At 48.7% G+C, this 15,339-nt stretch overlaps 5 protein-coding genes across 5 annotated transcripts; 4 read left to right on the top strand and 1 right to left on the bottom strand.

Annotated features, from left to right (window-relative positions):
• Window positions 1-205: 205 nt before the first annotated feature.
• On the top strand, window positions 206-3,907 carry Pdw03_8853 (Major facilitator superfamily domain, general substrate transporter; the record flags this gene model as incomplete). The annotated part of the gene is made up of 10 exons (XM_066102082.1): window positions 206-390; window positions 467-763; window positions 878-1,962; window positions 2,166-2,303; window positions 2,378-2,460; window positions 2,521-2,940; window positions 3,002-3,094; window positions 3,167-3,302; window positions 3,366-3,457; window positions 3,515-3,907. The coding sequence occupies 10 exons, from the start codon at window positions 206-208 to the stop codon at window positions 3,905-3,907; spliced, it is 2,922 nt and encodes a 973-aa protein (XP_065957165.1).
• Window positions 3,908-4,160: 253 nt separating this feature from the next.
• Pdw03_8852 (Nuclear pore complex subunit (SEC13), putative) lies at window positions 4,161-5,441 on the bottom strand (the record flags this gene model as incomplete). Its single annotated transcript, XM_014681468.1, has 6 exons — window positions 4,161-4,485; window positions 4,552-4,961; window positions 5,033-5,063; window positions 5,126-5,241; window positions 5,325-5,369; window positions 5,439-5,441. The coding sequence occupies 6 exons, from the start codon at window positions 5,439-5,441 to the stop codon at window positions 4,161-4,163; spliced, it is 930 nt and encodes a 309-aa protein (XP_014536954.1).
• A 330-nt stretch (window positions 5,442-5,771) lies between these two features.
• Window positions 5,772-7,032, top strand: Pdw03_8851 (Peroxin 20; the record flags this gene model as incomplete). Its single annotated transcript, XM_014681467.2, has 5 exons — window positions 5,772-5,885; window positions 5,941-6,753; window positions 6,796-6,803; window positions 6,856-6,964; window positions 7,021-7,032. 5 exons carry the CDS (start codon window positions 5,772-5,774, stop codon window positions 7,030-7,032), a joined length of 1,056 nt encoding a protein of 351 aa, XP_014536953.2.
• Window positions 7,033-7,623: 591 nt separating this feature from the next.
• On the top strand, window positions 7,624-8,298 carry Pdw03_8850 (uncharacterized protein; the record flags this gene model as incomplete). The annotated part of the gene is made up of 2 exons (XM_014681466.2): window positions 7,624-8,187; window positions 8,254-8,298. The coding sequence occupies 2 exons, from the start codon at window positions 7,624-7,626 to the stop codon at window positions 8,296-8,298; spliced, it is 609 nt and encodes a 202-aa protein (XP_014536952.2).
• A 3,530-nt stretch (window positions 8,299-11,828) lies between these two features.
• Window positions 11,829-14,261, top strand: Pdw03_8849 (Phosphoketolase, putative; the record flags this gene model as incomplete). Its single annotated transcript, XM_014681465.1, has 1 exon — window positions 11,829-14,261. The coding sequence occupies one exon, from the start codon at window positions 11,829-11,831 to the stop codon at window positions 14,259-14,261; it is 2,433 nt and encodes an 810-aa protein (XP_014536951.1).
• Between the last annotated feature and the right edge of the window lie 1,078 nt (window positions 14,262-15,339).

Here is a 15,339-nt window from a genome sequence, read left to right as displayed (position 1 = left end):
TCATGATTTTTTACAACAAACCAAAGAACGCGAGCAGAATCCGAGTTCCGCTTCGGGCTTTGAGCGGCTCTCCTTATCGGCTTATCGCGACAAACCCCCGGACGTCCCCTGGGCACTTTCCGGTGTTCCAAGGTCACCGTCTTAGACGCTCCAGAGGATAAGTCCAGAACAGAACCTGGGGTTAGAGCTGGAAGAGTCCTAAGACATGCCGGGCGCAGATGACCAATACCAATCAGGTCCCCATGCCCCTTTGCTCGCCTCATCCCACGCCTCTTCAGACCATGAAGACAACGATGAGAGCCTGGCTGCTGAGCTGGAATACTCAGGAGGCTGGTTTATATGGGCGTTGACCTTCACCGCTGGGATAAGTGGTTTACTTTTTGGATATGAGTATGCTAGCTTCTACCCAACACTCCATGTTGCTCCATTGATCCTCATGTTCACTAACCACCGTCGGAACTTCTAGCACAGGTGTAATTTCGTCTACTTTGGTGACCATCGGGTCAGATCTATCGGGCCGGAAATTAACAACCCTGGATAAAAGCCTTATTACATCATGCACCAGCCTGTTTGCGTTGATCGCGAGCCCGTTTACCGGTGTGCTGGCAGACAAGTTTGGTCGTCGGAAGGTCATACTTGGTGCAGATTTGTTGTTTGCAGTTGGAGCTTTGGTACAGGCCCTCACAAGCCAAGTTTGGGGCATGATAATTGGACGCAGCATTGTTGGTATTGCTGTTGGTAGCGCGAGTGCGGTGACCCCATTGTAGGTTGGCCGTGACGTGTTGCCGTATCAAGGAGGGACTGAGAACCCCGAGCCAGGCAGTTATATGATTTCGAGAGACCTGATGATTGCTAACATGATGGGTAATTTCTCCAGGTACATTTCCGAGTTGGCCCCTTCGCACGCAAGAGGAAGACTTGTCACGATCCTCAGTCTATTCATCACCGGTGGACAGGTGGTGGCATACATAGTCGGGTGGTTGTTTTCCACTTCAAGTGGAGGCTGGCGGTGGATTGTGGGAATTGGGGCATTCCCAGCCTTCTTTCAGCTTGCCATTCTCGCTCTGCTACCCGAGACGCCTCGATGGCTGGTCCAGGCTGGATTCGATGCCCGGGCAAAGAAAGTCCTGAGTAAGATCTATCAGGATTGCCCTGGCTGCGATCATGTAGTGGAACGTGTCGTGCGCAACATTCATGGTGAAATTGTCCAAGAGTCATCGGAGCTGGGACCAACCAAGTCTCGTAGCACAAAGCCCCAGTGGTTACATGATACCATTCAACGGGGTCAGCAGTTGATTCACGGTGGGAACAGAAGAGCATTGATTATAGCTATGATGCTCCAGGCGATCCAACAGCTTTGTGGATTCAACAGCCTGATGTATTTTTCGGCAACCATCTTCTCCTCTCTTTCATTCTCTTCACCGACATTGACATCACTCACGGTGGCTATGACGAATTTTATCTTCACGTTGTTTGCATTTGTGCTGATTGATAAGATTGGTCGCCGACGCATTCTCCTGTATTCAATTCCTGTCATGGTCCTTGCGCTAGTCGTCTGTGCTTTCTCGTTTTCATCAATTGACGACAAATGGAACTCACAACCAAGTGGCCGTCAAGCAATCGACGATAAATCAAGTTCTCTTGTGCCCCTTGCGATTTTGCTTTGTCTTACTGTCTATACTGCAGCATATGCCCTCGGACTCGGCAATGTCCCCTGGCAGCAGTCTGAACTTTTCCCTCTTAATGTACGTTCTCTGGGATCAGGGCTTGCCACTGCAACTAACTGGGGATCAAATTTTGTTGTTGGTCTCACTTTCTTGCCTATGATGGAATGGATATCACCCTCATGGACGTTTGCTCTCTATGCACTTGTTTGTGTGGTCGGGTGGATTGCTGTATGGGCAATTTACCCTGAGATGAGTGGACTTGGCCTCGAGGAAGTCAAGGGCCTGTTAGCAGATGGTTGGGGAGTGAGAGAAAGTCTACAGCGACGTCGTCTCTCACGGCATACATAGCTTGTTAAGGAAATCTATCAAATCCAGAGCTTGTGCTCCGTTTGGTCTTGTGAAGAGGTGCAATTTGAATAGAATCGATCTACGTATCGCTTTGTTTCTCTTTGTTCCGTTGTCACATGTGAGGTGGATGTCACTGGCTACGTCAAATAGTTTCCCAATTTGGACGTTCGGCCTTGTCAAGTGATTCGAGACTGGTATCAAAATATCGCAAATATTCGCTCTTCGCGCTCTTCGCGCCTTTCGTTTCTGTCTCACATCTTCCATCTGGCATCGAGCTATACACAAACAGTGGGTCGTCACACTCTATGTCGCTCTTTAAGACTGCGCAATTTACGTGCTGAACACTTTGATCACATGCACAGGTATGTCACACAACCACCTCGAGCAGGTCGCTTCAACTGCCGTGCACAGTGCTCAAAGCCGACTGCTCGAGCTTCCGACCGAGGCAAGTATATGACTGTATTCTACAATGTAGATTGCAGGCATTGATGTTCAAGATCAACAGATTCTTCAGGATATTGCATGCTATCTCCCCGGTGATCGTGATGTTCTCCATCTCTCCCAATCCTGCAAAGACATGTGGAGCAAGGTCTTCGAATCGGAGTCCGCTATCTGGCGATATCGCTTTGGTAAATGCTATGACATTGCTCCGGGAAGACCTTCTAGGGAGTTGAAGATTGAATACCAGATCCGTGCCATTGTGCTGAGCTCTCCGATCCAATTCAAAGGGGAGGAAGATGACCGTCAATACCTCTGGATGGAGGTCATGCAGACTATGCTCGAGGAGTCTCTGAGTCTATCCATCGCTCCTGGGGCGACCTCAAAGACTCTGAAATGCATACATGAGACCCTTAGAGGGGTAGATTTTTTGAGCGAATTTCAAAAAGAGCGAACTTGCGCGCAACTCTTTTATGGTCTCCAGCTGGTACGCGCGTTCCGTCGAAGAATGAGCTGGACATTCAATCACTGAACTTTGTTATGTGCAGTGCCTAAGTTCCTTTGCTCTTGACCCAACCATCACCGAACCCTGTCGTCGAACTGACTACGACATCAAACAGGTCTACTCATATGCAGAAAAGGTGGGCAAGGCATTCATCGACCACGAGAAGCTTGACCTCGCCAAATTGCTGAACCTGCGCAACTTCTGGCAGCGTCACCTTTTGAACGCTTCCGAGTTTACCTACCAAGAATCCTTCTCTGGGCTACCTGCAGAGTTGAAGCCCAAGGCGCGAAAGGATTTTCCAACCGAGGTATTTAAACTAAGCCCATCGTGGCTAGGGTATTATTGTGAGTAAACCTACAGAACGAAAATCCAATGAACCTCCCAAGCTGACAATCAATTTTGATTAGCGTGCATGCATCCGCTGTCAGACCTGCTAAAGACCAACGAGCGTCAGACATGCGCTGATCTCGAGACACATGGCGACGGATTGGACGTGATGGTGGGTGGAAGGCGAATTGCCTGAAATGCATGAATTACTAGGCTAACAAATGTCAAGACCCTTGACCTCCAACCCTCCGACCAGTTTTGGCCCAAACAATGCAGGAAGATTATCCCCCTCGCTAGCAGTCCCGATACTAAGCGGGCATATTTCGATGGCAAGCAGAGGGCTTATGGTGGACCCTATGAAGCAGGAAACCCTGTGTTCGGGTTTACCGAAGACATCGCTATCCCACATGGTGGCTTTGGCGGATGGTCCCGGATCTGCTTTGTCATTGTCGAAGCAGATGAAGAGGAAGAGGTAAATTTACCTTCACTCGTGATGGAGGGTCAGGGCTGGATCCATGGCTATGAGGCCATCATAATCCCTAGTGGGAGCATGATGCTGGGACGGTGGATGGACATGAAGGAGCCCGAGGCCAGGGGCCCATTCATCTTCTGGGACGTGTAAGAGCCACATCTGAAATATTCTATGCAGATCGGCCTTTTGTGTCTTTGCGTGTTTTTGTTTTGGTCTTAAATGGAGCTGAGCGGTGGATAAGGTAGGCAATAAAACAGGCCAAGCTCGCCCAAAGCGCTGGAGATTGACGTAAGACTCTCGCAGTGGAATCAACATTTATGGAAACAAGAATTGTAGCGTTTAGAAAGAGGAAAATTATGAGTTGAGGAAGGGAACAGATGACACAAAGAAATTAAAACAGCCACTACTCCTCGATATCCTTGACTTTCTCCCACTCCCCTTTGAGGTTCTCCTTCCACAAACTGACCTTATTATCACCACCGCTGACGGCAAGGATGTTGCCGCTGAGACTCCAGCTAACGCGCCATAGGACAGTGTCGAACTCCAACGTTTGGCTGGACCACTGACCCGGGTTGGAGGCATCGGATGTCCAGATGCGAACAGTCTTGTCTTGCGCGGCGGAGGCGATGTAGGACTTGGAGAGGATGCTCTGGGACCAGGCCACGTCACGGACCCAGTCTGAGTGTCCCTCAAGAGTCTGGGTGAGGTTGTACGATTTGGACTCCGCGCTAAAAGAAAATCAAGTTAGTTTACATCGTAGCTGTATATTTGGGAAGGTCCATCAATCAGCATACTTGTACTCCCAGATCTTAACCAGGTTGTCACTGCCACCGGTAACAAACCGGCGTTGTTGGCCGGGTCCGGGGTTAGAGCTGATCAGGCTACCAGCAAAGGCTGCGGGGGCCCAGCTGATAGCGTTAACACCCATTCCGTGGGCATGGAAGGTCTGGTGGGTCCAGTTGTTGTCCCGGAACTCGAGCACGCTGACATGGCCGTCGGAAGAAGCGCAGGCAAGAACACACCCGCTCTCGTGGGGAGCCCAGGAGACCATGTTCACGGAGGCCGTGTGAAGGGAGAAATCGAAGACCTTAGTCCATGTGCTACCCCCGGAGGGTGAGGTCGCATTCTGGGGCTGTTCCCGCCAAATCAGAACCTTTCCATCGTAGGAAGATGAGGCCAGAATTGTGCCAAACTTTGGATGGGCCTATATAGAGAGAATCGCATGATCAGTTGGATTGCGCGTTACAGTTGCTGATGATTTGGAGCGTCACTTACCCATGCGACACACCACACAGCACCCTCGTGGCTATGAAATACTCATGTCAGTGATCCAATACCAAGCTACATACATCCAGAAGAACATCTTACCCCTTCAGCGTCTCCACTAGTCGGTGTGATTCTCCCTCAATCTCAAAGATCTTTATCGTTTTGTCGGACGAACATGTGGCCAACCGGCGGCCGTAGTAGTCCAAGCCAGCATCGTGCTATATTCCACGTAGCGCAGTTAGATTAAGTACACTGTGTGGTTGTATAGACCATCAATTGAAGTTTGTATCTTGACACATACAATCATCTCTTCGTGACCGGAATTCGAGATCACCTGAGGGGTCGCCTGGAGGGTTGAAGATGTTAGTGATGGGATTGTGAAACAAGCTCAAAGCTATAGCGGAATAGCAGTTACCATGTTGGATCAAAGAAAGCAAACGGTAAACTTGACAGCTGTGGAAGCGCGGGGAGTCGGAGTAGCTCTCTCTCCCTCTTTCAGCCAAACAACCTGGCCCTTCCCGTATCTTATCGTGTGCTTAGCTCAGTCACGTTACCTTGATCTATGCACGTGATGAGCCTCGGCCGTCGGCAACCCCACGGCCGTGGGCCGTGGTCACTTCTGACGTTCGCACCTTTCATTTCTAATATTACTGTAGTTGGTGCTGGTAACTGATTGCAGAGAGATCTGAGGGCCAAAATCACACCATTACACTTCTCACTCTGCTTTGGTCGATCTTAGTAGGTCATTATGGGTGATGCACTTTGCGGGCCGTCAAACGCCCTTCAGAACTTCCAGAAGCATACATCTGTTGATCGGACCCTTCAGCAAGACCGGTTGACTGCTCGTCAATCGCCTATTCAGGTCTGTAGCGTCTTTTAAAATGTGTGGCTTCATTCATGCTAAAAGCATATCCCAGGGTTTCCGATCCAAGAATCCCCAAGAAGGAATACTAGACCCGGAGTTCGCTGCATTTGAAGGCAACCTCTCCGGCCGCACGTTGCCCAACTTGCAACATCCCACCTATTTTGGTGCGCCATCACATCATGTCGCGGTACATCACCCAACCGGACATGGTGTAACCAACGCCAGTTGGGCATCGGACTTCCAGAACTTGCAGATATCAGGGCCCTCACACCCCGTAGCGCAACTACAAAAACCAAATATAGCACCAGCGACGACACACGACGGGTGGCACACTGAATTTATGACCCAACACGGAGGGCTTATGTCCCAGGCCCAGCAAATCCCGCATCTGAATGGTGCCCATCAACCATCTTTTGCACCTGGCTTCCAGATGATTGGCTCCTCGATGAATCAGATGCAGCCACTGCAGGGTATGCAGACGGAGCAACAACACCACACGCAGCAGTTTGACGAATCTGCTTTTGAGGCTGCCTTTGATCAGGCACGGGTGGACCTGGAGTTGCAAGGAGTTGATGTTGCCCAGCAAGATGCCCAGAAGCACTCACAGGAGACTACTGAAGTCGAGATTTCTGAGCCAGTCCCTGAAGAACAGATTCGAATTGGATCGGATCTTATTCCCCAGAGTGACCAGCAGAATCCAGAAGCACGGAGTCGAGATGCAGATGAACTTGCACGAACAGCAGGGCAACTGCTTGACAGCGTGCGAAACGAACAAAGCCAAAAATTCCAACAAAGTAACTTTCTGGCTTTAATGCGCCGGATTCGAGATCGCGAGGTGGAAGTTGAAGGAGATGAATTCCGCGAAGTCAGTACCAACCCGTAACGGTTTGGATGTCGGACGCGACAGAAGCACCGGTATAACTCACAATCTACAAGGGCTATTGTATAAGCTAATTACCCTTTGCAGACGGCGCAATCTCTTCACCCAGGTGGGCGATACTACCCAGGCCAACCCCACACAGAACCCCCTGGTTATGATACACCGTCTAGCAGTAAGGGGCCAAACAACCCTATCGGTAGGGTCTGATGCCCTGCGCACATAAAAAACCAGCCAATAACCTGACTATAAAAGCCCACTTCCTAGATGGTGTAGGCATCAGCAAAGATTCCCGACCGACCGACAAAGGAACATCCGATCATCTGGGATCCAATTCGGTTGGTTACGGTGACATAAACGCACCACACGAAGGATTACTCCACAGTCAGGGGCTTGTGGACCAGCGGAGCGTTCCGATTTGCTTTTGGGGAAGAGAGTTGGAGGCGCACTTTCTACACTAGCGAAATCATGGTACGGAGTACTGAATGTAGAGACACCTTCTTGATTACGGTGGTGCCTAGTGAGATGTAGGTACCAGGTACCTGGTGTTTAATTCTATTGATACCCATACCCCAATGAACAATAGCAATCACGTGACGCCTATTGAGAACAATAGAAGCCCATTCAAGGATCCCAATTAGGCAAGTCAATGGCCCCTGACAGCTATTGATTGGCTGTTTATTGATTGTCTACTGATTGTCTATTGATTGTGCTTATTCCTATTGTTTGTGCCCATTCAAACGAAATGAACAAACGCCAGGCCTTAAATAACCCGGCCAACCCGCTGCTGCACTTCTCTTCTTCACCCTGGTCATATCAGTACAAACGCTAAAATAATTAAAAATAACCCCATTCATAATGTTGCCTCCATCAGACTCTTTGCGACACCACCTACATAAGCTTGCCGAAGTCCGGGCAAATCGCAATTCTTCTTCTATATCTACCTCTACACCTACCTCTACTTCCATTCCAGGCACAGCCCCACCTCCATACACGCTGTCTGTCACTAGACCCAGCGGCACAACTGTCATGAGTGTCGATCAGGATGATATGGACGACCCGTGGGCCTCCCCAATCAATATTTACATCGACAACTCCATCACCGTAACCGGTGATGAGAACACCATCATGGTGCCATCTTCTGCAGCTGATTCTCCGACTGATCCAACTCACCACGATACCCAGGGATCCCCTCGTCTGAGCTCCATTGCAGCTGTCATCATCACCGCGCTGAATCGCGCAAATGCCCTCCATGATGACACAGGCTACCCCCGGCCTGTCAACATTCGCGCTCTCGCGGGCATCCGGGTGAATGGCCGAAATAATCACATTTGCATCGGGGGCGAGGTTCACAAGTCGCAGAATGAGATTGCTGATACCGGAGCTGAAGAAAGGAAAGGACGCAAGCGTCGTGCTAGTTCCGTACGTACTCTACTTCGTAAAAAGATCTTCAAGAAGCTTCATCGCTGACTGGCTTGGTTAAAACAGGAGCCTTTAGGAGCTCCGTCAGCTCAACGCTCTCATTCCTCTTGAAGAGCTATGAGTTGTTTCATGGGAATTTGAAACTCTCCCTCTTTCTGCTCTAATCCACCTCCGAATGTGATTGCTTTTTACTTTCGATTCTCTTAGATTTTGGCGACTTGCAACTTTCTGTTTACTTAGGGGAGTTTTCCAATTTTTGGTTTGCTAGTTATGAGTTGATACCTTGGCCGTTTTTTTTTTATGAATTCTTTGTACAATATATGATTTTCCTGCACCTTTCCATTTAATTAGATCAATTCTTTTTTTTTTCACTTTACGGTGACGAAGGCTATGAATGTAACTTTGGGCCTGCTAGATTCAACACATGGGGCAAGTGCTATACAATGCTCTTGTTCCTATGTTCAATCGGCCAAATTTTTAAATCCTTTTTTCGCCTAGCTTTTGAGCCTTTCAACCATATATCTCATCTCGTTGGTCAGCCATGCAATTCGGTACTCCTCGCAAAGCCTGACATTCTGCTTTAACGAGCGCTGAAAGTTTGCTCAGTGTAGAACTATGCCAGCTTTTTACCGTATTTGGAGAATCCCACTTGACCAATAGCTCAGTCGTGGATGTTACGAACCATTCTGACATTCAAAGTAACTACATTGCGATCACCGTCTTCTGTACTCGTTTTCCCAAGGTTACGAGTGATTCCGAGTCCGATTATGTGACCCTCTCTAAAGGAATTTCCTCTGGCGTTCCACCGGGGACGAAGGCAACAGGTGCGGATTCTCCCCCTACCAACAGCAACCTCCAAATTATGTATGTCGCCCACCATCTGTGAAACAGTTATGCCTGAGGTGCAGGAAGTCAATAACAGCTCAACCAAATTGGCTTTTTTGGACTTGTAGTCCCGCCCAAATGGCCGGTAAATGTTGCGGAACCGCATATGAAGCCGCGAAGAAGTGTCTCTAGAATATTGAGTATTTGAGGATGCCTTTGGGTGGTCGATAAGTAAAAGAAGATGAAAAGTAAAAGAAGATGAAAATAGATGGACAGAAAGCTGCCATAGAGTGCAAAGGTATTTAGAAGTCATGGGCTTCGAGAAAAGGTAGTTTGTTGAATAGATCAGCCTACTCAAATTCAATGTAAGCTTTGCTGAATTTTCTTTTTGGATGCTGGCCAAGGAAGAAACAAAACAATTCAGTTTCGACCAGGTTTCGAGAAACTACATTGGAGTTATATGAGTTATGGCATTAGGGAATCGAGCTCCTACTGAAGATGGCGCATTCAAATGCTGTTTCGTTGTGCATTTCGGCAAACCACACTAACGTCCCAATGTTCCAGCAGCCATGGAGGCATCAAAATTACAATAGATCATTCTAAAGCCCTAAGCCCTAAGCCCTTTCCCTGTTGATCACGTCTGTTGCGTCCCATCTCTAAACCCTCTTTCTTAGGTACGACTGAGCCTTCGGATTCCGCAGGGTCCAGCGGTTGCAGTGAAAAAAAGGAGAGGATGGAAAAAAAGAGAAAGATGGGAAAGATGGGAAAGATGAAAAACCACCACCCAGGCCACCGAGCTTTGAATTCCCGTTCATGGATGACACAGGCTCTACACATTTGAGCTTATTTGAAGATGACATCAACATTCTCCGGAATCTGGGTGCAACGGATGGACATACATACCCTTTGCCCCGATGCCTAGGTGTTGGAGTTCTTTGGGTCGCGGATGGGAGGCGGGTCCCCTCACTATTCAGAGAATTGGAAGTCAACATGTGGAGTTCAGATGAGTCAACTTGGATGTCTGCCTCCTGGCAGGCGATTCCAGCTTCAATCAGCACTGGTCAATCAACGGGGGCCAGCTGTGACCGTTTGAGTGGGTCATGGCTGCGACACAGATTTTGCACTGGAACTTGTCCTGATCAGTCGATGCGTCTTTGGGTTTTTAACTATAACCCTGGGATTCCACAGGGTCAGAGGACTCTTCCTACGGCGACCCCAGCACAATTGACTGCGCCCTTCCGAACTGGAAGGCTTCATCCCGTTACAGACTTCCCTCATCTGGACCCAAATGTCGCATCTGGGCAAAATTTGTTCTAATTTGCTGCCAGATGCACGGTTCTACCTTTTCTTGGACGTTTTACATCTGGTTTAGTGCACCTTTCGGTTCGTTCAACTCTGATCGCTCTCTGCTGGCATTTTTAATTTCGATTTTGACGGCCAAAATTCAAACATACGACATCAAACACAGCGTACGCTTTTGATCTATCTTCACGAGCATAAGCTATACGAGATCTAATCTCTATTGTGCATGCATGCCCCTTTATCGAGTGAGGTCAGAGAAGAGATTTCTGATGTGAGATGATATACTAGCTCTAAGAACAGAAATTAGATCCCCAAAACTAAAAAAAAAGACGAGATAAGAGCGGAATACAGCCGATGATGTAGTGCCTATATACCAAGATTAAGGAGCTCTCTAGAGTTCCAGATTCTCCACATGCTCTAGGTCATACAGAAACGGTCAAGACTCAAGACGACCTGCGACAGTCAGTACGGATTTTTGTTCCCCACGAGTACACCAACTTGACCATTTGTTTCTTTGAAGGCTGAACGCAGACAGCTGCTCTTTTGATAGGTAGGTTATTCACAGCCAATTCAACATTTATAGGGCCAATGGCTCTACAGGGTTGATATTAATTTGGCTCGGTTGTCTTTTCCATCATTTATTCACCAACGCTATCTTCATTCATTCCAGCCAACGATTGCAACAAAATGTCATCCTCCATGAATATCACTAAACCGAAGCTAAATTTTTTTTTCTGCCCTAAACCAAAAATGAAATGATAATGGTGAAGTGAACAGGCTGCATCACATCCCCAAGATCCATGAACAAAGAGGAAGAGCGACAATGGCTTCTCATACACATGGCGGATACTTGTCGCATATTCGCCAAACTGAAAATTTCGGATTGTATCAGTGGTCAATTTCAGTCTCCGAGGTATGCCTGCTTTATATGACTTAGTACTCCTGTCCCGACAGTCTCAAAGATCCGGTCGAACCCTGCACGTTCTGGATCAAGCCATGCGGAGTACACTTCGCCCTTCTCAAAGTCTCCGATATGGCGCAGGCGGAGGAACAAGGAGATAGGGTCACTGGTGCAGATAAATCAGGATTTGGTATTCATTGAGTGATACTCCTGATATTCGACAAAATGAAAGACAGTTGAGAAGCCCTTTGAGAAAACCAACCAAACAGATGTCACAAGATCTCAAACGCGGCCGACTTATTCGTATTGACCAAATTTACATAGCAATGACCATTGCAGTGGTCCCAGGGGTCATGATTCATGCTTATAGGTGTGCATATAGCACATAGCACCGTAGAGATCCGGTGGAAACCCTGATAACAAACCATACGTCATTGACTTGTCAGTTATAAAAATTCCCCGGTCAATCATTCTCTTACTTCCTCTTAAATTTATGATATCTCAACACCTATAGATCCAGGGTATCAGGGTATACAATCTTTTCCAGCTTTCTCAGATCCCCAGGATAATCGCGGGATTGTTTTCCGTACATTTTGTACAACCTTGGCAGAGCATGGCGTCAAAGTCAGGCGAAAAGAGTATCTCCGCCTATGGAGAGGCGCGTTCAACAGTGAGTGGGAATCCGCTCGACGCCGAGACAATCCGAAAGATGAATGCCTGGTTTCGGGCCAGCATGTACCTATGTTTGGGCATGCTTTATCTTCGCGACAATCCACTTCTCACAGAACCGTTGAAGCTGGAGCATCTCAAGGCTCGACTCTTGGGTCATTGGGGTTCTGATGCCGGGCAATCTTTTACCTGGATGCACATGAACCGCCTCATCAAGAAATACGACCTCGATGTTCTTTTCGTTTCCGGCCCCGGACATGGAGCGCCTGGAATCATCTCTCAATCTTACCTTGAGGGTGTCTACTCGGAAATCTACCCGGATAAAGGGGAGGACACGGAGGGTATGAAGAATTTCTTCAAGCAATTCTCTTTCCCAGGTGGGATTGGAAGCCACGCGACCCCCGAGACACCTGGAAGTATCCACGAGGGAGGTGAGCTGGGATATGCACTCTCGCATGCCTTTGGCTCGGTCTTTGACAACCCCCATCTCATTACTTTGACCATGGTTGGAGACGGCGAGTCCGAGACCGGTCCACTTGCAACCAGCTGGCACAGCACGAAGTTCCTGAATCCGATCAATGACGGAGCAGTCCTTCCGGTTCTTCATCTCAACGGATACAAAATCAACAATCCGACAGTGCTTGCCCGAATCACTCACGACGAACTTGCATCGTTGCTCGTTGGCTATGGATGGAAACCGTACTTTGTGGAGGGAAGTGATTTCGACAGCATGCATCAGGCCATGGCGGCTACGCTCGAGCAATGTGTCACGGAGATCCAAGAGTTCCAACAGCAAGCCCGAGAGACGGAGACCCCGTTCCGACCCCGCTGGCCAATGATCGTTCTTCGTACACCCAAGGGATGGTCGGCTCCACGAGAGGTTGATGGCCATCTCCTCGAGGGATTTTGGCGCGCACACCAAATTCCCATCACTGATGTCCACACCAACCCCCATCATCTGAAGTTGTTAGAAACATGGATGAGGTCCTACAGACCGGAAGAGCTCTTCGACAAGAATGGCACTTTGATTCAGGAACTAAAGGAACTCGTGCCCACGGGTAACTCGCGGATAAGTGCCAACCCCGTTGGTAATGGAGGTCTTCTCCGCCGGCCGCTTCACATTCCCGATTTCCGAGAGTATGGGTTCAAGAAAATTGACCCAGGGTTGACAATTAAGGGAGGCATGGCCAACATGGCGAAATTCCTTCGTGACATAGTGGCGCAGAACATGAAGACCTTCCGGCTTTTTGGGCCCGACGAGACTGAGTCCAACAAGCTATCAGAGGTGTACAAAGCAGGCAAGAAAGTCTGGATGGGGGATTATTTCGAAGAAGATAAAGACGGAGGAAATCTGTCCCCCGATGGCCGCGTTATGGAGATCCTCAGTGAACATACCTGTGAAGGCTGGCTGGAAGGCTACATTCTATCTGGACGGCACGGGCTGCTCAATAGCTATGAGCCTTTCATTCACGTCATTGATTCCATGGTGAACCAGCATTGCAAGTGGATCGAGAAGTGCCTTGAAGTGGAGTGGAGAGCCCGAATCTCGTCCCTGAACATTCTCATCACCGCCACGGTCTGGAGACAAGACCATAATGGCTTCACCCACCAGGATCCCGGATTTCTCGACGTGGTGGCTAACAAGAGCCCCGAGGTGGTTCGGATTTACCTCCCACCCGACGGCAACACTCTTCTATCCGTAATGGACCACTGTCTCCGCAGCGTCAACTATGTGAATGTGATTGTCGCCGATAAACAAGACCATATCCAGTTCCTGGACATGGATGCAGCCGTCGCGCACTGTACCAAGGGTCTCGGAATTTGGGACTGGGCGAGCAACGACCAAGGCGCAGAGCCAGATATCGTGATGGCATCCTGCGGTGATGTTTCGACGCACGAAGCCCTAGCCGCAACTGCACTACTACGTGAACATCTTCCACAGCTCAAAGTCCGGTTCGTTAATGTCGTGGATCTGTTCCGACTGGTTTCCACCATCCACCATCCCCACGGCATGTCCGATAAGAGATGGAAGTCCATCTTTACTACCGACACACCTATAATCTTCAACTTCCACTCCTACCCCTGGCTCATCCACCGGCTTACGTATAAGCGACCTGGTCAGCACAATCTGCATGTCAGAGGGTACAAAGAGAAGGGCAACATTGACACGCCATTTGAGCTGGCCATGCGCAATGAGACCGATCGATATAGTCTCGCCATTGCTGCCATCGATTTGGTTCAATCTCTCGGGAACACAGCAGCTGGTGTGAGAGAGAGGTTGTATAATGAGCAGCTTGCGGGCAAGTCTGAGGCTTTCGATAACGGGGTTGATCCTGAACATATTCGGAACTGGAAATGGCCTTTCCCTCAAGAATAGCGTGTTGTTAGTGTTGGGGACATCCTTTTTAAATCAGGCATAGGTTACAACAGTAGGACCCTCCAAATTGCACCTCGAATTAGAACAGACTTCAATATTCCAATTATCCCGATGTTCACACCCACAGAAACTCTCGTCAGGTTGCCATAAAAGCAACCAGTCATGTTCCCCGGGGCTCAATCACCGATCGAGTCATGGGTTGATCGGCACTCCTAGAGCACATGGAAAATCCCTTCACTGACGCTAGTCATCTCTGCATTTTGTTCGTCCAATTCTGCCACACGCATTAAAGCATAGCTGAGTTGTCTGACCTATCAAAGGCGACCTATTCCCCTATTTACATCTAATCAAACACATGGTCAAGGCTCGTTTAATACACTAAATCACCATAAAGAATGCAATTACGTTATTTCTTAATATCGTACTACGAAGGAGATCAAGAAACAGTGTATCCGATTCCAGGAGTAAGGGACCACGGACGAAAGGATGAGAGAGAGAGAGAGAGAGGGGGGGATCTAGCTACTATCTATCTGGCAAAACGATGCCTGGTGGCTCTGACATCCAAGATTTTTTCTCTCATCCTGTAGGCCTGGAAGCTCAAGCTTGATCTCGTGTCCTCACTAGCTTGAGCACCATTCTGGCTCGACACGTGCCATTTAATCCAGTCATCGTTTATGGGTCGTGTGGCTTTATACAGGACAAGGTGGACCATCCGTGCTACTGGATCTGCTAAAGAAAAGCACAAGGGGGTCCATATGTGAGGAAGAGCAGCGGGGAACGGCGGCGATGAAGTAACTTGCAGTGCGCGGGTTGCAAATTAAAATCGAACGATCGAGTTTACCTCAGACTGGGATCAGTATATCATTTTCGAATCTCATTGAATGTCTACACTAGTTTCTAGTAGCTCCTTACCTTTGAATCATCCGCGCAAAGAAAGAACATGCGCGGAAAGTAAGAAGGCAAGAGAACGTTGAGAGAGAAAAAAGATCACTCATAATGATATTGACGCCCCGAATTTTGTGAATGGAAATTGAAAGCAGATGCCTGCAACAGAAGGCGATGCGCCGTGGCGCCGAAA

Source organism: Penicillium digitatum, chromosome 3 (genome assembly GCF_016767815.1).
Source record: "Penicillium digitatum chromosome 3, complete sequence".
NCBI classification, from domain to species: domain Eukaryota; kingdom Fungi; phylum Ascomycota; class Eurotiomycetes; order Eurotiales; family Aspergillaceae; genus Penicillium; species Penicillium digitatum.
This window is presented reverse-complemented; position numbering and strand designations above follow the sequence as displayed.